This window comes from Citrus clementina, unplaced genomic scaffold, assembly GCF_000493195.1.
Source record: "Citrus clementina cultivar Clemenules unplaced genomic scaffold, Citrus_clementina_v1.0 scaffold_5, whole genome shotgun sequence".
Taxonomy (NCBI): Eukaryota; Viridiplantae; Streptophyta; class Magnoliopsida; order Sapindales; family Rutaceae; genus Citrus; species Citrus x clementina.
The window spans coordinates 37,253,230-37,272,283 of record NW_006262201.1 but is presented as its reverse complement, the minus strand read 5'-3'; the positions used below and the strand labels follow the sequence as shown (position 1 = coordinate 37,272,283).

General features: G+C 34.8%; 5 protein-coding genes across 10 annotated transcripts in view; 2 read left to right on the top strand and 3 right to left on the bottom strand.

Annotated features, from left to right (window-relative positions):
- LOC18041440 (general transcription and DNA repair factor IIH subunit TFB4) overlaps positions 1-2,407 on the top strand; it is a 4,509-nt gene extending 2,102 nt beyond the window's left edge. For both annotated transcript variants that reach the window (XM_006434111.2, XM_024184047.1), the window contains exons 7-11: positions 778-831; positions 928-996; positions 1,442-1,518; positions 1,932-2,027; positions 2,138-2,407. In XM_006434111.2, the coding sequence (XP_006434174.2) occupies positions 778-831; positions 928-996; positions 1,442-1,518; positions 1,932-2,027; positions 2,138-2,216 (375 nt within the window). In that variant the 3' untranslated portion in view covers positions 2,217-2,407. The remainder of the gene's footprint in view (positions 1-777; positions 832-927; positions 997-1,441; positions 1,519-1,931; positions 2,028-2,137) is intronic.
- Positions 2,408-2,854: 447 nt separating this feature from the next.
- LOC18042795 lies at positions 2,855-5,538 on the bottom strand. The gene is made up of 6 exons (XM_006434108.2): positions 5,039-5,538; positions 4,693-4,810; positions 4,396-4,607; positions 4,288-4,315; positions 3,605-3,713; positions 2,855-3,197 (listed from the first exon to the last, which is right to left on the bottom strand). The coding sequence occupies exons 1-6, from the start codon at positions 5,327-5,329 to the stop codon at positions 3,116-3,118; spliced, it is 840 nt and encodes a 279-aa protein (XP_006434171.1). The 5' UTR covers positions 5,330-5,538; the 3' UTR covers positions 2,855-3,115.
- Positions 5,539-5,723: 185 nt separating this feature from the next.
- On the top strand, positions 5,724-10,897 carry LOC18042549 (glutamic acid-rich protein). 3 transcript variants are annotated; one of them, XM_024184045.1, is made up of 10 exons: positions 5,724-5,784; positions 5,877-6,039; positions 6,404-6,509; positions 7,063-7,373; positions 7,557-7,662; positions 7,748-8,101; positions 8,184-8,260; positions 8,340-8,464; positions 9,305-9,574; positions 10,513-10,897. In XM_024184045.1, exons 2-10 carry the CDS (start codon positions 5,921-5,923, stop codon positions 10,536-10,538), a joined length of 1,494 nt encoding a protein of 497 aa, XP_024039813.1. In that variant the 5' UTR covers positions 5,724-5,784; positions 5,877-5,920; the 3' UTR covers positions 10,539-10,897. The 3 variants fall into 3 exon arrangements, with proteins under 3 accessions (XP_024039813.1, XP_006434168.1, XP_024039814.1); XM_006434105.2 differs by lacking the exon at positions 5,724-5,784 and having other exon boundaries at positions 5,815-6,039; XM_024184046.1 differs by lacking the exon at positions 5,724-5,784 and having other exon boundaries at positions 5,947-6,039; positions 6,421-6,509.
- A 181-nt stretch (positions 10,898-11,078) lies between these two features.
- On the bottom strand, positions 11,079-14,141 carry LOC18042548 (gamma-glutamylcyclotransferase 2-3). 3 transcript variants are annotated; one of them, XM_006434103.2, is made up of 8 exons: positions 13,930-14,141; positions 13,714-13,790; positions 13,078-13,131; positions 12,315-12,371; positions 12,184-12,224; positions 12,020-12,091; positions 11,518-11,597; positions 11,079-11,414 (listed from the first exon to the last, which is right to left on the bottom strand). In XM_006434103.2, exons 1-8 carry the CDS (start codon positions 14,036-14,038, stop codon positions 11,326-11,328), a joined length of 579 nt encoding a protein of 192 aa, XP_006434166.1. In that variant the 5' UTR covers positions 14,039-14,141; the 3' UTR covers positions 11,079-11,325. The 3 variants fall into 3 exon arrangements, with proteins under 3 accessions (XP_006434166.1, XP_006434167.1, XP_024039812.1); XM_006434104.2 differs by having other exon boundaries at positions 11,079-11,405; XM_024184044.1 differs by lacking the exon at positions 13,078-13,131.
- Positions 14,142-15,172: 1,031 nt separating this feature from the next.
- Positions 15,173-17,687, bottom strand: LOC18041303 (WAT1-related protein At4g08300). The gene is made up of 7 exons (XM_006434102.2): positions 17,435-17,687; positions 17,223-17,285; positions 16,848-16,964; positions 16,186-16,423; positions 15,934-16,092; positions 15,707-15,858; positions 15,173-15,594 (listed from the first exon to the last, which is right to left on the bottom strand). Exons 1-7 carry the CDS (start codon positions 17,644-17,646, stop codon positions 15,372-15,374), a joined length of 1,164 nt encoding a protein of 387 aa, XP_006434165.1. The 5' UTR covers positions 17,647-17,687; the 3' UTR covers positions 15,173-15,371.
- Between the last annotated feature and the right edge of the window lie 1,367 nt (positions 17,688-19,054).

Here is a 19,054-nt window from a genome sequence, read left to right as displayed (position 1 = left end):
GAGCAACTACATGTTAAATTCTTTGTTAGTGGATAAGAAATTGCCAGATCCTTTCTGAGATTGTTACATGTTAATGGATAGCAAATTACCAGATCCTTTTAGAAATTAACTTCTTAAAATGTTTCTGTGTAATTTTTTGTATCCCCCTCAGTAGGAACAGGGATTCTCTTTAAGGGATCTTAATTATCCTTTGAAAATTTGTTGCTTTAGATGCACCAACAGAAGTAGTTTTAGACATATACATTTGTAAATTTTCAAGGAGGAAGCTATGATCCCGGAGTAGCAAAATAAGAAATATGGTTAGGTGATGTGTTGTGAAAACCTAAAATACTCATTCAAGCAGTGACTTTAGTCAATTAGAAAGCACAAAATGGATAAGGGGAAGGCTTAAAGGAACATTGATCAAAACTTATAAAGGACATTACCTTTTGGGACTTAAACAGAGGAAACTGCTGTAATCGCATATGATGATGGAAAATAATTTATGTAGCTAACCCATCTAGTAGAGGTTTAAGGCCTGTTGAGCTGATTTGAGTATATAAGCCATACGCTCAGTAAATGGTCACTCAAACCAAATAGGGAAAATGTTGTTGAATATGGTCACGGTGAACAAACATGTCATGTGAGGCTAGTTTGGAACTAAACCTTTATAACTGTGGAATGTTAAGTTTGTGATTTGGATTTTTTGTTTTAGGTACTACTATTAGTGCTTGGATTCATAATATTTTCAGTTTTGAAACTGTTTATGATTTATTAGTTTTTTTTTTCCTCTTGTAGGTTCCTATTGACTCTTGCTATTTAGGGGCTCAAAATTCTGCTTTCCTGCAGCAGGTAACTGTCTTTCGTGCATATTTTTAGTTTTTGTTGTAGTGGACATAAGTGTCTGCCCTCCATCTGTCCTGATTGCTTCTAGTGCATGAGTGACAGGCTTCTTACATTACTGGTGGAGTACATCATAAGCCTCAACAATTGGATGGGCTCTTTCAATATCTCTTGGTAAGTCATTTACCTTATCTTGGACGTAGTAACTGTTAATATTCCTTATAGTTGCTGATGGAACATATCAATCAGTGGTCCGCTAAGATTTAAATTAATTTCTAGTCTTTAACATCAATGTTTGGATTTGATCTGAAAACTGGATCTTTCATTCAAAATAAAGATATGTAGTTTGATGATTTGAAATCTAGACAAGAGGATTTTCAAGCTTGAAGCACTTTTATTTTTGCTATTGACTTTCTTTGAATTGTTGGAAATGAGCTGGGTTGTCTAATGAAAAATCCAAACTCTGTTAATGGCACGCGTTTAAACGTTCTTTGTTTCTATTGTGTATGGCAATTTTCAATTGACTGAATGGAAACTCATTTGTCTTAAGTCAGAGGGTCTTTGTTCTGCTTTCAGTTTTGGGTTCATGAATATAATTTGATGTGGTTGACACACGCAGACAATTTTTGGAACTGATTTGCATTCCCGCAACTTTCTACAACTTCCTAAGCCTGTTGGTGTTGATTTCCGTGCATCGTAAGTTAAACCATTTACAGTAATTTATTTTCTTGTCTGTTGCCTTATTAATATTATTTATTTGCAACTTCCAAGCATCTTATTTGAAATTTATATTTACATCTAACCAAAAGCTCAAACTCTAAAATTCTTTTCAAGTGAGCTACGCCAAATAATGTCGATGGCCAATGTAGTTTACCTTTGAATTTATTACCTGCTCAAAAAATTGTTTAAGTGCTGCTGTTAAGTTTAGGTGAATAACATCATGCGTTTTATTCAGTGTTCGATTTTTGGTATGCTTCTAGAAATCTTTAATTAACCTTAAGTGACATGCCTCAAATGCTTATCCACACTTTTTATCTGATAACATTCTCTTCTTCCTTGCTTCTGAATTCAATTTGTAATTAATGTAGTCACAATTGTTCATTTTGCAGCTGTTTCTGCCATAAAAATACAATTGACATGGGCTACATTTGCTCTGTGTGTTTGTCCATATATTGTAAGCATCTCAAGAAATGCTCAACGTGCGGGTAAGCTGGAATTACATGCACAGCTCTTCAGTTTTTTCTGATACGTGTTTCATCATCATTATGCTTGCTTAAGTTATTGATTGTGGGTTTATGCCTGTGGGGTGCTGCAGGTCAGTATTTGGTCAGGCACAAACCCAATCAGACGAGCCTTCTGCAACTAATCGAAAGAGAAAGACAACGGATGCATAAGTCATATTCTGCTTTGAGATTTAGCATTGGTACAATGAGCTTTGAAATTTAAAAAAAAAATTGTGTTATAGAACTAATTAAGCAGTTTCTTTTTTAGGATTTATGTTTTCCAACGAAGCGTACTTTATATGTTGAAATTTTTTTATTCAAAAAAGATAAATCCTCAATAAATGATGCGCAAAGTACCTATATGATAAATCTGCATCAAAGTGATCTTCTAATTAAGTTAGTTGTAAGATAAACTATATATATATGTGTGTGTGTGTATAATTTTTCTGTTTGTTGTTGACTTTAATATGATTAAAAAAAATTTATTGAAAAATTATTTTTCTTCACTAAGGTTAAAAATGAGTAAGTGGTTCTGTTTTTCTGTACGGTTAAAACCAATGAAGTAATGATTGAGGGATCTTCAATCTTGAGACAAACATTTGTTGATCTTTGAATCGCTTGTCATTTTCACATTTCAATTGTCAATCAACTTGATCAATTGTTTCCAATAAACAGTATCATCGTGAATCAGTGCCGGTGATAATTATGGCCTTATGAACTATTTTATAAAGCACATCAAATTGCGTTATGAATTATAGGCTTCGTTCACACTCAAGTTTGACAAATCAACTCACATAAAAGCATAAAAGATTTATTTTCACTCGAAACAACTTGTACATTTGACAAATGATTCATAGAGTTTTTCTTGTGAAGATCATGAATGGATCGAAAACAATTAATATATTGTTCAATAAAACAGCATGATACAGAAGCCAAATGATTTACAATATTTACAATAATCCACACTCAACACTATATGAAGAACCACTAAGTTAGCCCACATACTAATTGAGAATTCAGTCCCAGCATTTCTTACAATTAGTATTGCCATTTCAATGGGGCTGTCATCTTCAGAGGGTCCTAAGAACAACTTTGCTGGTTGTTTGAACACCCATTGCAGCAAGTCTCAGCACGGTACGACTTCTGTACAATCTGCACCCAAGAAAGTCATATCAAGGAAAAGTAACAGAAAGACGGATAGAACATATTTGAATCTTTTCCTTTCTGTTTCCAGAACAACACAATAAACTTGTGTAACGTTGGTTTGGATCCTACATATTATTCATTCAGCTTCCTACAACTAAAAAGGGGAATCATTCCTCATAACTCATAAAACTAACTTCAGCTTATAGAAACTACCTAAATAACATATCCTGTGTGTTGCCTCATAAAGATTACATATCAAATATTAAGGAGGCATAATCATAATTTATATAATGGCATATTAATTTATCTATTTTAAAATCCATTTTCATAAATTAATCAACAATTGAAATAAGTAAAATGACCAAATTTAGAGCGCATCTGTACATTCATAAAGAAAACCCAGACAAACTCACCCTGCAAGAGCAAGTCCCCAGGTTGAGAGGCAATAAAACATTTTCCCACCATGCCAGATATTTAATATCTTCTCCACTTTGCTCATGCTGCCCAATGCTTTTGCCAGAGCTGCAAATAAATAATATTTACTAAGATGAGTGATGATATCCTTCAATACCATCACACTGAGGTGTTAGTTGTTTGAAGTTAAAGCCAGGAAACTTTAAAAAATAAAAAATAAAAAAAAATTTCAGGTCATCAGACTCAGAAAATAGATGAATAGTTCCCATGGTACCCAAAAAATAGAGGCACCATTTCAAGAAAGGAAGAAAGAAACATCACAGAGTGAACAGCAGACCGAAACAAACATCCAGATTAAACACCATAAGATATATTTTCCATCCAAAAGCAAAGTTATGCTATATGAACCGACCATTCTTCTGCCTAACCGAGTCACATTTTATCAAAGCTCTGTAATCACTTTCAGAAACAAAAGAAGATTTGTGATTAACTTCAGGGTAGGTTGAATTCCTTCTTTTAAAAAATTAAGACATAAGTATCACTATTTAAGTCTTTGCCAACCCCAAGGAGCAATTATGGACACCAGGAAAAAAAAAAAAGGAGCCATATGACCTTCAGTAGTTTTGCATAAAAATCAAGGCGAGTAAAGCTTTAAGATAAAACATTAAAACTACAAACTTACTTTTCTGCAATTCCTCCGGCGTCATATTCTGCAATTCCAAGAAAGCAGATGGCTTGAGATACATCATAGAAAGCAAATCAAAACAATTTACATCTCCTAGCGCCTTACCTGAGCTTTTGGGTTTGACAGAACACATTTAGCCATGAAGTTGGCAACCCCATCAATGACATGTTCCTCGCTAACAACAACATAGTTCTCATCATCAATTCCGCTCCATTCCTCAACATTGCTCGGGACCATTTCATCCGTCACCCATACCCACCAGCTTGGCTCTTCTTGGTCAATGTTAACTAAAATTCCAGCCGCACGCACATCATCTCCTTAACACGATACCAAGACCAAGTCATTATCAAGTAACAAGCAAATAACACTACATACTCAATAGAAAGTAGCAGATGCAGACACCTGTAGCTTCCTTGAAAGGAAACATAATCCCAGTCCCATCAACCGATTTATCATGTAGAGATTTTAATTGAGTCAAGAATTCCTCAGAATCCACCGTTGCCACTAGGCGAGCATGCAGCTACAATTACAAAATAGATTCAAGCTTATTTAACCGCGTTTTATATTGAAACAAAATGATTACAGAATTAAGAGAAACCAAAAAGTAAAAATCAAATTTTGATCTAATTGTACCAATATAACATAGAATAATTATAATTAAAAATGAAGAAAAAATCGTTCCTTTCTTTTTTTAATGTTTGAAAATTAACACAAAAATAAAGTGCATTACGAAACCACAAATACACACATCGGGAGGGCAGTCGTTTATCAAACAAGGCGATTCAGACAAATTCTGAAGCAACTTGAGGTTCTGCTCGAGCAACTTCCTTAAACGATGATTCTCCGATTTCAGAGACTCCAGCTCTTCCCCAGATATAGGCTTTGTTTCGATCTGATCAGCGTCAACCGACTTGTCATCGTGGTGGTGGTTGTGGTGTTGGTGACCGTGGAGGTGGTGGCAGCATTCGACGGCTGTCCACGCCACGTCAGCCACCTCCAGAACGGTCTTCGCTACCTCCATCGCCTCGTGGCCCCCCATGATGTTTTGATCTAAAGAAAAAAAGTTTCACAGGAGGGAACCCTAGGTTGCCCGGTGGCTTCTTTTTTTTTTTTTTTTTTCCTCCCTTTTTTAAATGTCGTTTCGCGTTTGTGATGGTTGTCGTTGCGTGTGCGAAGGTTGTGTTGTAAAGAGCGCACGCAGATGCAGGATAATGAATTAATGATAAAAACTTAAGTTGTATTTTTTTTTTTGTTTTTTTTTTTTAAATTTTTTAGTAACTGAAAGTTCGTATTTGTAAAAAGCGCCTGGGGGCTGAAATGAAAATTAATTCCAATATACGGGGTCAAACTGTAATTCAATAGTTTAAGCTTAGATTTCTATTCAGTAACGTCAGGCGAGGTGAATGTGACATGCGCATTTAAATCGATCAATGGGAAAAAAATGGAAAACTAGCAAACCGACGGTCGTGATTGCATAGACAATACCAAGCCAGGGTATGGATGCACCTTAACATTTCCTTCGCCTTATTTCGGCTTTCCCACTACGAAGACCTTCTTCATTCTAATTTCTAAGCTCATTCGCACAGGAACTAAAACTGAGCTCACTGACGGAGCCGACCGACTGAAAACAATGACAGAAGAAGCGCAAGATAGCGAGGCCGTGAAGAAGAACGATCCGCACGATAGCATCGAGCCACAGATTAAGGCGGCCATGATCTCTCGCGTTTCTCACTTCAAAGAACAAGCCGAGTAACGCCCGCGCAATTTCTCTCCTCTCTGTCTCTCTTTCTCCATCCCTCTCTATAATATTTTGCCCTTGTTCTACAAGTCATTACAAATTCAATTACTCCTTTTTGTTTCTTTGATTAATTTATCCTGTGCTGTAGCTTTTACTTCCCATTTTAAAATTGCTCTTGAACGTATTATTTCTGTGCTTTATGAAGTGAAGTGCGTTTTCTGTCTAGGGTTTATTTGTATCTACAGTAATCTACCTTTCAAATTAGGTTTCTTTCTTGGTTTGTTGCTTGATACTGGAATGAATCCATGCCTTGGCTTGAATTATTATTATTTTACTGATTTGAAATGATTTATAACAGTTCGTTTATAATTGCAGTTCTTTGACTTTTGAAGGGGTCCGGCGATTGATAGAGAAGGACCTGGGGTTGGAAACACATGCTTTGGATGTTCATAAGAAATTTATAAAGCAGTGTTTGCTAGAGGTACCTTAGTGCTAGAAATTTTTTGAACACTGGTTGTCAATTAAGCTAATAATGACAGGGTTCAGTAGCTTATCTTGTACACACTGAATTTTTTTTTTTTTAGTAATGTTTAAAATATGGCCTCTGAAAAAGGCGGGATTGGGTTCAGGAAAAGGAGGCCAATGTTTCTTATGCACCTTAATATTTATCTTTTGTAGTCAATATGGGATTTAGGCATGTAAGAATTCACCGCACCATTTATTAGTCTTTCATTTATTGTATCAATGCTCTAAAGGTATTATATTTCTAAATTAATGCTGTGCAGAATCTTGTCAGTTATTTGGGAATTTAGTGCGAGTTGGTATTGCATGCCATTTGTTCCATTTGGGGTATTCCTTCAGTATTATGATAATCCCCTTAGTTTTATTGCCACTAGTATCTTCGTCTTCGTCATCATTAAGTTAGACTTTGCATGGCTAGCTTCTCTTTCACGAGATTTCATTGCTGATAAAAGCTGTTCAAATTGTTCTTAAGTTTGGTATTTCATTGTGCTTTGATAAATATTTAATGGCAGTGCATGGATGGTGCTGGTGGTGTCAGTGCCTCAAAGGATTCTGCAGAAAGTGCTAAAGAAAATGTTTCTTCTACAAAAGAAGAAGAAAAATCACCCGAAGGATATCAGTCTGCAAAAGATGTAAAGGAACCTTGCCCTGAAAATTATGAAAAAATGGAAGACTCTCCTGTTTTGGGCCTTATGACAGGAAATAAAAAAACTAAATTTGAAACTGAGGAAGCACAAGGTGATGGAAATAAAGAAGATCCAAGTGAGAGCGCTATAAAAAAAGCTATTAGAAAAAGAGCTGCTTATATCAAAACTAATATCGAGTATGCTACTTCATCAGTTCAATTGTCATTAATTGTATTACTGTTACATCCTTTGTGCACAGTTGCTCTTATTAGTGTGAACATGGTTTCCATGTCAATTTGAGTCTTTAGTTGATTCATTTCTTTTCTATTCATTTTTATGGGGTCCAGGCAATTAAACAAATAGCTGTCACTTTATTTTAGGAAAGTTACAATGGCTGGGCTTCGTCGAATTTTGGAAGAGGATCTTAAACTTGATAAGTTTACTCTTGATTCATTTAAGAAAATGATTAGTCAAGAACTAGATGAGGTGAGTTGTTTAGGAGGCATTATTTATCTTATAGATGTACCTCAGACAATCTACTTTTCCTGTAATTATCTCTGTTTTCTGATAGGTATTGAAATCTTCTGAAGTTTTGGAACCTTCAACTGTGGAGAAGAAGAAAAGCCTTAAGAAAAATTATCAGAGTAAAGCAAAAGAGGTCAGTAGTGAAGGAAGTTCTGATTCATCAGATGGCGAAGTAGATGAGGAAGATGAAATGAAGCCCAGAAAGAAAATTGTTTCGAAAGGAAAGGTGCAGAACAATGAAGGACTTAAAAAAAGAAAAAGACCAGAGAAGGAGACCAAGGCATCTATCAAGAAGAAGACCAAGGCTGTGAAAATAGCGTCAGAGGACAATAATGATGCAGAAAGTGGAAGTGTCTCTGACGATGGTCGCTCGCAGTCATCTTCTGAAAAACCTATAAAGGTCTTCCTTTTTATTTGTCCAAGATTTCACCAAAATCTAAAACCTGATCAGATTCAATCTTATATTTTGTTATTGGATGCAGAAAAAGGTAGTTTCAACTCCAGCTTATGGCAAACGCGTAGAACATCTGAAAACAGTTATAAAATCATGCGCGATGAGGTTCTATTTCAACTAACCATATTAGAGCTTTGAATTTTGTCTCGATTGTTGCCTTCACCTTTTTTTTTTTCATTTACAGTATTCCTCCCTCAGTTTACAAGAAAGTCAAGCAGGCACCTGAGAACAAACGTGAAGCTCAACTAATAAAGGAATTGGAGGGTATACTTTCTAGGGAAGGATTGTCTTCAAACCCTTCAGAAAAAGGTAGGTTTGATATGATATTTCTAGCTTTAGTGCACAACCTATCAATAAGTAGCATATTTTGCTTGCTGACAAAAGAAGTTCGGAAAGGTATATATATATTTTTTATCATCAAGTCACTTGTTTCAAGCAGTAAAAGGGGGAAAATAATTGTAAGATGAAATCTTGTTTGATGTATGGCCTGTAAATTTTCCCTTTCTCCACTGACTCTAGTATGGGAGATGATGATCATTTGTTTATTGTATTTAGCAACCCTTAGTGCTTGGATGTCTGAAACTCCAAGCTTGAAAAGAATAAGAGGATTGACTCTATTAAAATAGTAACTTAGATATCAGATGGTCAAATGACTGGATGATAGATTTCTGAGGCTGTGATGTTCCTCAAGAGTTTCATTTTATAATTTCCCCAGTTGAAAGGGTCTATAACCTTGTCCCGGTTGTCGAGGCCGCAGGACTATGACCTTGAAAAGGAAATTGTCTTGATGTGATGGAAAATATGATGATTTATAATCAAACTATCCTCTCATTCCTGGGGAGAGCTTGCAGTCAGGTAATCATTCTACTGGGATAGCTGAATTCTACAATTGCAGTACGTAATTCATAGTGATGTATGCTTTAAATACCACTACCTACGTACGTATGATTTTGATTACTATTACATATCAATATATCATTATTCCTGGAAGTTGGTTATCAATGCACCTTTAGAGTCTTGTTTTGGTGTTTACATAAGTAGGTTTCCTGGTTTACTCATGGGTATGCACGGACAGCCTCACACTTGTGCATCAAGGTTCACACACTAATGTTGACTATTTGTGGTTTTGATTTCATGATATGCCCTCAGAAATCAAGGAAGTTAAAAAGAAGAAGGAAAGAGCAAGAGAACTTGAGGGCATTGACATGAGTAACATTGTATCAAGTTCACGTAGAAGGTCTGCGACGAGCTTTGTACCTCCTCCAAAGCCCAAAATACCAGATGAAAGTGAGAGTGGTGATAGTGAAGATTCTGATGATGAGGACAATGATAGTGACGACAGTGATGACGAAGATAACGAAGAGGATGATGGCAACGATGATGGTGATGCTGAAAGCAAGAGTGAAGAGGTAAAAGAAGGTAAGCTTTCTACGTAATTTAAAGTTTTTTTTTTTTTTAATGTTTATGTAATTTAAAGTGTTGATTGGATTGCGAATTACCAATTGTCAAGCCCCTTGCTTGCTAGAGGACTTGCATCGTCTGATTATTGGTCCTTTACTGTGTTTTGTTTGTTGCTTATGCCCATGCTGTCTTGGACCAATCATAAATGAATTTTAGTATCCATATGTTGCTGGAAGTTCTATGCCTAACAATTCATCAATTCATATTCATTGTGTGGCGTATTCTGAGACTGACTGAATTTTTATTTGGTCCATAAAATAAGATAATTATGTTCTTCTTTGCCTCCATAAGCAGAAATTCCTTTGTTTCTTAAAAGATCAATACCACCCCGCCATCCCCTGCAAAAAAAGAAAAAAAAAGAGTAATAATAATTTTTTTTTAAAAAACTACTGACAGACATTTTTGTCCGTTGATTCTTACACGATTATCTTGATGCTCTCAGTCGATATGGATAACTTTTACACTTTTGAGGAATTGGAAGATAATGAGGATACACGTATGAATAGATCTGAAAAATGAAAATCATGAATTGCCCTTGCAATGTTGGGCCTATAAAGAGTCCTGCAACTTTAAAAAATGAGAGTGTGCAATCTGCTCTGCAATTCTGTATCGGTAAGCACAGTTTGCAGGATAATTTTAATCATTGAAACCTGAATGATGACCATGTAATTTAATATGCACTGAGATCTTTACCATGTAGAAGCTAGATTCACATAGAATAAGATATGGAATAAAACGATGAGATTATCTTTTTATTATGCAGTCGTTTCATACAACCAAAGCTGTTTTGTGGAACGTCTTCTAGGACATTTGTGGAAGTGTGGTTTTTCTCCTGTAGGCTATGTTAAAAGCAACTTGCATATTTGCTTACACGACCTCTACGCTTTATTTTGCAGAGGATGAGGCAGAAGACAGTGATTGATCCGGCATCAGCAGACATGGAGATAACTGATTTAACAGAGTTTCAATCTTAGTAAATGACACTGTATCATGTGTTCAGTTCTTTTTTTAATTTAAATTATTGTAGTTTAATTTGGGCGTGGGAAAAGGTGACCTTCGATCAAGAATCAGCTCTCCGGGTTAGCCTTGAGAGTTTTCAAACTGTAGTCAATTTAATGATTATTAAAGTTATCGACTTCTTGGAAAGTCTCTCTTGTAGGTTTTTTTAGCCATAGTTTGGATGACAAAGTATGTTATATTTGATTATAAGTGTACAATTGGTTGACCTTCTTGTTTGGTGTATCCCCATAATTTGAGATAGCTGATCTTGGTTTTGACTTTTGGAACGTCTTCAAATAACGTCACTTTTTTTTTCTTCTCTATTTCATAATTTGCTTCAATGTGGCAGCGTTAATTTTACAAGGGCAAACAATTTTTTGTTTTCTGGGAAAAAAAATTGGATTCGTCAAGATTGCTTTCTGTGTTTGATACTTATGAATAATGTTCACTACAAACCGTAGTATAAGAGCACAAAAATGCCATCTGAGCGACCATTATTTCATAAAATCTCATGAATAGAGTGTGGCCAGCAATTGTCGCTTCTGTAGTAGCTATAACCCTAGAATGCTTCCTCACTTGAGTAAAGAAACACTAAAAAATGCAGGAGCCAAAGTTGTATACGACGGAATATAAAATTATGAACCAATAATTGTAACTACGATGAATGGGATCTACCAATAATAGTTGCTTCTAATGGATTCATATTCAGATCACTTTGAGGCCGAGTCCTCCTCTGAAAGAATGCGCCTGACTGTATTCGCAAGATCAATGACATGCTTGTCTTCACATCCTGAGCATTCTTATGATGAACAACATTAACATTATTGTAAAGTAAAAGAAATACGAATAATTGGAGTTCAGGTAATAGTAGATAATTTCGAGGGATCCTCAAGGAAATGTACCGAGTTCAAGAAGAGCCTTCTCAAGCTGGAAGAGGTAATCTCTGTTGGGTCCTGAGGGGCCTTCAGCTTGAATAATTTGTCTGCAAAATTCCAAAAAGGAAAAATGCACGAGAGAATGAAAGAAAGAAGCTGGCCCCAAAATCAAATTGTTATGGGAAATAATAAAGAGATTGTTACTCCAAAATATTAATAAACATGATCTCATGGCCATTAATATTTGAATCTACATTACACACAAGGATTAACCAATGACAAGAAAGATAATAAACTAGATAGTCTAGGTTTATCCGATCATCTAACACATGCCGTTTTTTATTACTAGGCAGCAAGATGCACACATATCATGTAATTTTCAATCCCACCAATTGGTCACATGTACACAAATCAAAGGTGCTAATATTTTCTAAAGAAGTTCATTTGTTGAGATTCAAAACTCAAGGAATTGAATAAAAAGCATGTCACACATAATGGAAACTAAAGTAAATAGGCAGAAGACACATACTTGGCAATATCTTCAAGAGATGCAGGGCCCAAATAGTTACTGTTGAGCTGTTTGTTTGCAGATGCAATGTATCTAAGAATAATGGTGTCAATTTAATCTGGTTTACTTTTGGTAAATGTAATGCGTAGAAATTTTATGGTTCAACACTTGTTTATTCAACTTACACCATTACTCCTGAAACTGCTGGAGTTGTAGCCATGGGATCCTGAAACAAATTTCAGCAGATGTTACATGAGCAGTAAACTTAAAATATTCGCATTTATAACTTACAGAGATATTGGCGTTTAAAACTCACAGTGAACAAATCAAGATAAGCTTTCTTGTCATATTGTTTCTCCCTCACTTCTAAATACTGCAAGCCATAGAAAAACAAAAACGATAGAGACTTATTAACAGTGTAAACAAGCAGATACAAGCACAGAGTTAAAAACCAAAACCCCCAAAAAAAAAAGATATTTCAGAAGGACCAATCAGATTATAGCTGCAACACATCAGGTAGACCTCAGAATTTGAGAAGGACAGGTACTATGCAAGCTTATAAGTTCTAATTAATTATGGATTTGATAACTAACAATTGATTTCTTGTGCCTCTAACAAGATGATTTCACCATCATACTCACGACAAGGTACTTCTAGAACAGATCCAATGTGAAATATATGGTAAGACAAAGGTTTACTAAGACATTAGTTGTCCAGTTTTACCCAGAAAATGAATATTTCATCTTGGAACAATAGTAGGCAAGAATATTTAGTCAAATTAGGACTTCAAATAAAAGCAAGATTTATGATTTAAAGTTTATCAGATAAATAGCTGAAAAGGCCTAGGCTTAGTTGATTTGGTGGCAATATGTCATTACGGTTATTCTTTGCTGCTAAGTTAACCAAAGACCATAAATATTTCAATACCAAGGAACGATTAAATAATGAATCATGAGTTACAAATATTGAGCACTAAAATGATGGAGGAAAGTGCTGGTAATTCAATGGGAAAAGGTTGTGACAAAAAGGATCTTACTAATTCAACAAAGCAATTCCAGTAATTAACTTAATGCACATACCGTCACCGCAACTTCTTTATCTTCTTTTTTGGTGATCTTGTATGCAGCTCCCCACTATGAACTCGCAAACCAAAGAATTTGTTTTACAAAATGATCTCACTTGATAATCTTATGGTTATAACAAAGAACACGACTCATTAAAAATCTAAAGCAAATAGAGGACACAATATAGCCTGTCATTCACATATAAATGATAAGCTTGCCTAATACACTCTATGGATCCAAGTTCATATTCATTGAACTATCAAAATCAATTGTTTGTTTCGTTGTCAACGTGTGAGAACCAATAAATAGCATAGTTTTGACCTATAAATTAAAAGAAGTGAACTAGAATAACCTCAGAGACCTCGGTTCTCACAAAAATCATTGCAGTAATGCACCTTAAACCCGTAAGTCAATTTAACCATTAAAAAAAAAATTTGGAGAATGACCAATACTTTTTTTAATCTCCACTAGTGGAAACATATATAGAGTAAATTACAGAGTGACGCTGACAATAAATCAAAGTTCCCGCTTCCCACGTCGTTGGAGCATCATTAAAGGGGATTTAAAGATGCTCCATTGCTCCAATAAACTTTGACCATTAAAATCATTAACTGAATAGAAAAGAAAAGGGGGCAACAGATGAAAACATACACAAACTTCGCCCTCAGCAGGCTCCAATGTCACTGTTCTTCCAGGAAACTTTGGTGTCCCTCTGTGATCCGTACTTCCTGTTCACAGACCCCCAAAAAAAAAGACAAAAAATGTATATAAAATTCATTTGCGTAGACATCAAAGTTCAAAGAACAAATTGCATATGCATTCATTAAAGAATTCGTTAATTTATTAAAGGGTTAAAAAAAAAAAAACCTTGGTGGAATACACGGCGGTATCCTTTGATGAAACCAACAACACGTTCATCAAAATGAAACCCAGCTTTCCATATTAGAGACCCGTAACCAAATACCCACATGGCCATTTTTTTTTTTCTATTTTAACTCAAATTCTGATCCTCTTCAGCTCAGTTCATGTATTGCCTCAAATAATAAACCTGTAATGTGTTTTTATTAATTTTTTGGAAACGAAATTCATTTGATTGGATAAAAAATAAAAGAACTAATGAGCGTCGCACTTTTCTCACGTACAATGTTACGTATTTTGGGTTTTGGAGGCCTGGAAGGTCGCATTCGGGTCGGAATACCATCTTGGACCCGTTAATCTTGTTCTGAATTGGGCTTCTTCTTGTTAAGCTGCTCAATTGGGCTTTAATTAAAGCCCAAACAAACAAATACACCGACTTCTTGTTTTTTCTAATAAAATTTGTCGGTACACAACTGTATATTACGAATTAATATCTCATTTGAGATAAAAATTGAAAAGTGAAGCATGAAGCATTTATCAATATAATTTGTTGAGCACATGCTTGATAAGCTAATGAAATAAAATTTTGATTAGATTCTTCAGTTTAATAGCTAACCCAATATTATTTTGTAACTTTATACGACTTGTTTGTGAGTGGATGGTGTTAGTGAGCATAAATCAAATTGAGATTTAAATTTAGTAAGGAGATTGATTCCATAGGATTATATTTAGTATGTTTATAGATTATTTTTTTTTTGGACAGAATGTCAAATTACTTATAAGGAGAATTTGATTCTTAACTTTTAAATGGTTTACTAATAGAAAACGTCACTAATATCATCATGATATGATATATGATATGATAAAAAATCCCCAGATACAACTGCATTCTGTCTTTGAGATTCGAATTAACACAAGGTATCAAACTGTTTTTGATTTTAATAACAAAGAGAAAGAAAAAGCAAATGTTTTCTGTAGAGCTGAACGCTGCAGATTCTAAAAATATGTGTATCTAATTAAGAGGAAGGATTTATTCCAATTCCCTTGTTATATTCAGAAAAATATAGTATCTCAATTCTCAAACATGACATGGGCAAATCTATTTTCCTTGGAATTTGATTCGTACTATTGTAAGGTCCATTAATGTGATTGTGATGTGGAGTAATGGTCCAACATGTTAAGTGATTCCAATTAATTTAGACTAATTAATAAACTATATATAAAAGCAAATACAGGGAAAAGGAATATTAGAGCACCAAAAAGATATAATATATTATTGTAATTTGGTTTTTGATCACATTAAAATTTCAGCATACACTAATTTGAAACCAAAAAAAGGACACAGTTGGGGGGTGGAGAGAGAGAGAGAGCAAAGGCTTTGAATAGTATTATAATTGATCCCTTTTGGAGAAATTTCTGCTAAATTTCTTCAAAAATTTTCGATGTCATTTTCAAGCTCCTTGAGTTAAGGTACTCTTTGCTTGATTAGTCTTCAGCATCCCACCTGGCCCATCAATGTTATTATCATCAACATTAATTGATTTACATGTGATGGGTAACTCTTGTGCAGCTGCTTTCTCATCAGTGAATGATGCTGCTGAGCTTGGAGGATCTTTGCTTTTGCCCCACACAACAGTGTATAGTCCAAACACAATGAGAATTGCTCCAAGTATGCTGCAACAAATTTTATCACAACAAGAGTTAATATATTTCTGGGAGCAAATTAAAAATTTAAAATTGAAGCATTGGGTAAAATTTGAAACAAATTTAGCGAGTTTAAAGTTACCTTCCAAGATGGACTAGCTCAGCCAAAATAATGACTCCCAAAGCTGATGTAATAATCATGCATAAAGGGCTAAAAGATGTGACAAAAACTGGCCCTTTTTGTTTACTGACAAAACCTTGCACATAATATGCAATGCCTGAGCAGACCACTCCCTGCAAATTTAGATTAAATTAATCAATATGCCCAGCTCGGTCAAGTTCTTATTGATTTCTAAAGCACTCACTCACCGAGTAAGCAGCAGCGAGGAGCCTTGAGTCGAAACCAATTTTCCAGGCACTCATGTCACGTTCCATGATCAAAGACACTGCTGCTCCTTCCACCACGCCCATTAAGCATATCAAAGTTGATAGAGACAGCTCCGCTGGGTACTTTTTTAACGTAAATGACTGTTTCACAATTACAGTGACAGCGAATATTTAGTACAATAGATTAGGTGTTCGAAATATTTAGTACAGATAAATTTATTTATCTGTGCTTACTTGCAATATGAAGAAGCCGGCCCAACCAAAGCAACTACCTATAAGCATTAATGTGCCAGTGAAAAAATGACTGTCACTGGAATCGACACTACTTCCATGGTGGCTACCTGCTCCTCCGCTTGTGAAATTGATAATCGGACCTTTGTACAAAGTCATAACCATGGCTCCCGCCACCGTGACGGCAGTTCCAATTACCTTGGCCAGACTCTGTAACCTCCTCACATTTACAGTCTCCAACCTGATCATGAGATAATGATAATTATCATAAAATCCAAGGGGGAAAAAATAAAGTGATAATTATTTGAGGCTGTTTTGTAAAAAAAAAAAAAAAAAAACCTAAGTTGGGAATTGATGCTAAATTCTAGGAATCACTAAAAGAGAATATATTCGTTTAATTTATATTTTTAAAAACTTCTATTTATTTTAATGGTAGGATGATGATGTTGGATCCGCAAATTTAAACTGTCACGTAGTATGATGTAACTGTCACAGTATCCATGGTAGTGAGATTTTTATATGTCAATAACAAGTAGTGGCTCTAAAGCTAGCTTTATTTTATAAAAATTGCTGGCCCTGGTGGCCATAAAAACTACTTTTAGAAATGCATGATTGGGCACAAAAGATTATGATGCGTACTGAATTTGGAATCTCCCAATATATACCTGAATATAATCGCCAGTATAAAGGTAACGGCTGGAAGGATATTGACAGTGGCAGATGCAAATGTTGCTGTAGTGTATTTCATTCCCAGGTAGTAGAGGTTCTGATCCAGCACTGGCCTGTTAAATCCATCGTTAATATATCAACTTATCAGAGAAATTTTAGAATACATAAGAGATTCTTAAGTTAATATACATTAAACTTTTATGAAAAAAAAAAAAAATTATTGAATACTGTTGGTGTATTGCACCCTTTTTTTGTTACTTAGTATTTCTCTTGTGTACACTTAAGGCTCTTTAGCTAGATTCAAATGAATGAACCTCTTTTCAGGTTTCGATTATAAGAAATAGACATTAAAAAGATGTTAGAAGTATTACTCGAGGAAACCAAGAGCCATTATTCTTAGAAAGACCGGGAGTGTCAGCTTCGGCCTTATTTTCCTGTAAACAAAACAAAAGCAATTAAGTTCATCAATTAGCTAAAAATCATTTGAATCGTATTTGCCAAAGAATATAATCATATACATATTCATGAACATATGTATGCATTAATGCATGTACGTAAATGAAAGGTTAAATAAGATTAAAACCTTTCGAGTACGAAGGCGAAAGGTGCCAAGACAATCGTGGCAACCACGTGCCGATAAACAGCAAGTACGTAATGACTCATGCCATGTTTCAAAGAAACCATGGTGATTATGTACATGCCTGCATAACCAAATTGCAAGGAGATTATTGCTAGATAGGGTTTGAATTTGCTAAGAGCTAGGCAAAATGAAACAAATGGTGTTTGGTCGCCCATCTCTCTCTCCTTCACAAGCACAACTAGTGCTTTTCTCTCTCAAGTACTTCTGTGGTTTGCTTAGCACTCAAGGGGAAGCGTCCTTCTTATAGACTTGTAAAAAAGCTAAAATAATTAAAGCAAGGAAGCATTTCAACACTACACGCATACATGCCCCTAGGAGAAGCACTTACTATCAGTCCAGTTCTAGATTCCCTTATCCATTAACAAAAATAACTCATATTCTCATCAACCAACTAGAGAATCCTCGCCTTGGTGATAGAATCAAAACAAATAATAAAATAAAAATTAATTAAAAGTTAGACAAGAGTTTCTGTAGATCTCTGTGAAGTGATGCTAGCTAGCTTTCAATTTCTTTTCTTTTTTTTTCTTTTTTTAATTTTTTTTTTTAAATTAGAAGTGGGGATTTGATTCATTGACCACCAAATGATTTTTAGGTTTAGTGCTCTTGGTACAATGATTTTAATGCAAAAGCTTAGTGGTTTTTCGTGATGTATCATGTGAGTGAAATGAAGAGTGGAAGCCATTTATAAAAAAGACATTTGAATTATTGAACTCATGATTTAATCGTGGCACCTCATTTCACTTGTGATTAATTACATTTTGACCTTTATTAAAGAAAAAGCTTAGTTTTAATGACGTCGGCAGTAATTTAATCTGATTTATTCGACGCACTCGGAAAAGAAATTGATCATGAAACTCATAATTTAATTAATTGGTACATGTAAAAGACAGTTTCCAATTTCACACACAAACACACATATATATACATTTATTCTCAATTTTTTTTCAAATTCTTCGAAGTTATCATGATTTCTCTAATCTAACATCATTCAAGTAAACATTTTGTTTTTCGGTGAGAGCGAGAGAATATACAGTACTGATGGCAAAAAAAATAATGAAATTGTCCTTAATTGAGGAATCGTACGTAAATATATACCTTTAGAAAAGCAGTAACTCAAAGAAAAAACATGAGGAGACAAAAAGTCCAGCAATTTAAATAAAGCTGGTGCTTTCACGTTAGGATTCCAATGAGAGAAATAATCGAAGTTGGTGGAATTCCATCTTACAAATGGGAAGCATTGCAAAGATATGTCAAGCAAGTGCTTGTGGCTGTTAGGCGAAGCTTAAAGAAAATAATTTTTATTGTGCAAAAAGAAAAATTAACAAAACGTTATTTTACTAAATATTTTTTGAAGACATGTGGTTAGGAATAATCTACTGTTTTAAATGGGTAGTTGCCTCATCTTTGCATGCTTACTCACCAAACAAATTAAACGACTGGCCATTTCATGAGAGCTTTCTCCATTTTCATCTATCCCTTTATAATAAATCTCCTATTTTCACCTTTTTTTTCATTTTCTTGTGCTCCTTTCTTGAGTCAACGCTTTTAAATGGAGATTGTGTT

Excerpts from the sequence above, each read along its gene's own strand:
- LOC18042795 (XM_006434108.2), bottom strand. The coding sequence starts at position 5,329 with ATGGGGGGCCACGAGGCGATGGAGGTAGCGAAGACCGTTCTGGAGGTG. Across the intron at positions 4,811-5,038 it reads TAAACGACTGCCCTCCCGAT|CTGCATGCTCGCCTAGTGGC; the intron begins GTGTGTATTTGT and ends TTGTAATTGTAG. Across the intron at positions 3,714-4,287 it reads GCCGGAGGAATTGCAGAAAA|CTCTGGCAAAAGCATTGGGC; the intron begins GTAAGTTTGTAG and ends ATTTATTTGCAG.
- LOC18041303 (XM_006434102.2), bottom strand. The coding sequence starts at position 17,646 with ATGGGCGACCAAACACCATTTGTTTCATTTTGCCTAGCTCTTAGCAAA. Across the intron at positions 17,286-17,434 it reads TTCGCCTTCGTACTCGAAAG|GAAAATAAGGCCGAAGCTGA; the intron begins GTTTTAATCTTA and ends TTTTGTTTACAG. Across the intron at positions 15,595-15,706 it reads GAGCTAGTCCATCTTGGAAG|CATACTTGGAGCAATTCTCA; the intron begins GTAACTTTAAAC and ends AATTTGTTGCAG.
- LOC18042549 (XM_024184045.1), top strand. The coding sequence starts at position 5,921 with ATGACAGAAGAAGCGCAAGATAGCGAGGCCGTGAAGAAGAACGATCCG. Across the intron at positions 8,261-8,339 it reads ATAAAATCATGCGCGATGAG|TATTCCTCCCTCAGTTTACA; the intron begins GTTCTATTTCAA and ends TTTCATTTACAG. Across the intron at positions 9,575-10,512 it reads GAGTGAAGAGGTAAAAGAAG|AGGATGAGGCAGAAGACAGT; the intron begins GTAAGCTTTCTA and ends TTTATTTTGCAG.
- LOC18042548 (XM_006434103.2), bottom strand. The coding sequence starts at position 14,038 with ATGGCCATGTGGGTATTTGGTTACGGGTCTCTAATATGGAAAGCTGGG. Across the intron at positions 12,225-12,314 it reads CTTATCTTGATTTGTTCACT|GATCCCATGGCTACAACTCC; the intron begins GTGAGTTTTAAA and ends AATTTGTTTCAG. Across the intron at positions 12,092-12,183 it reads GCAGTTTCAGGAGTAATGGT|ATACATTGCATCTGCAAACA; the intron begins GTAAGTTGAATA and ends CATTATTCTTAG.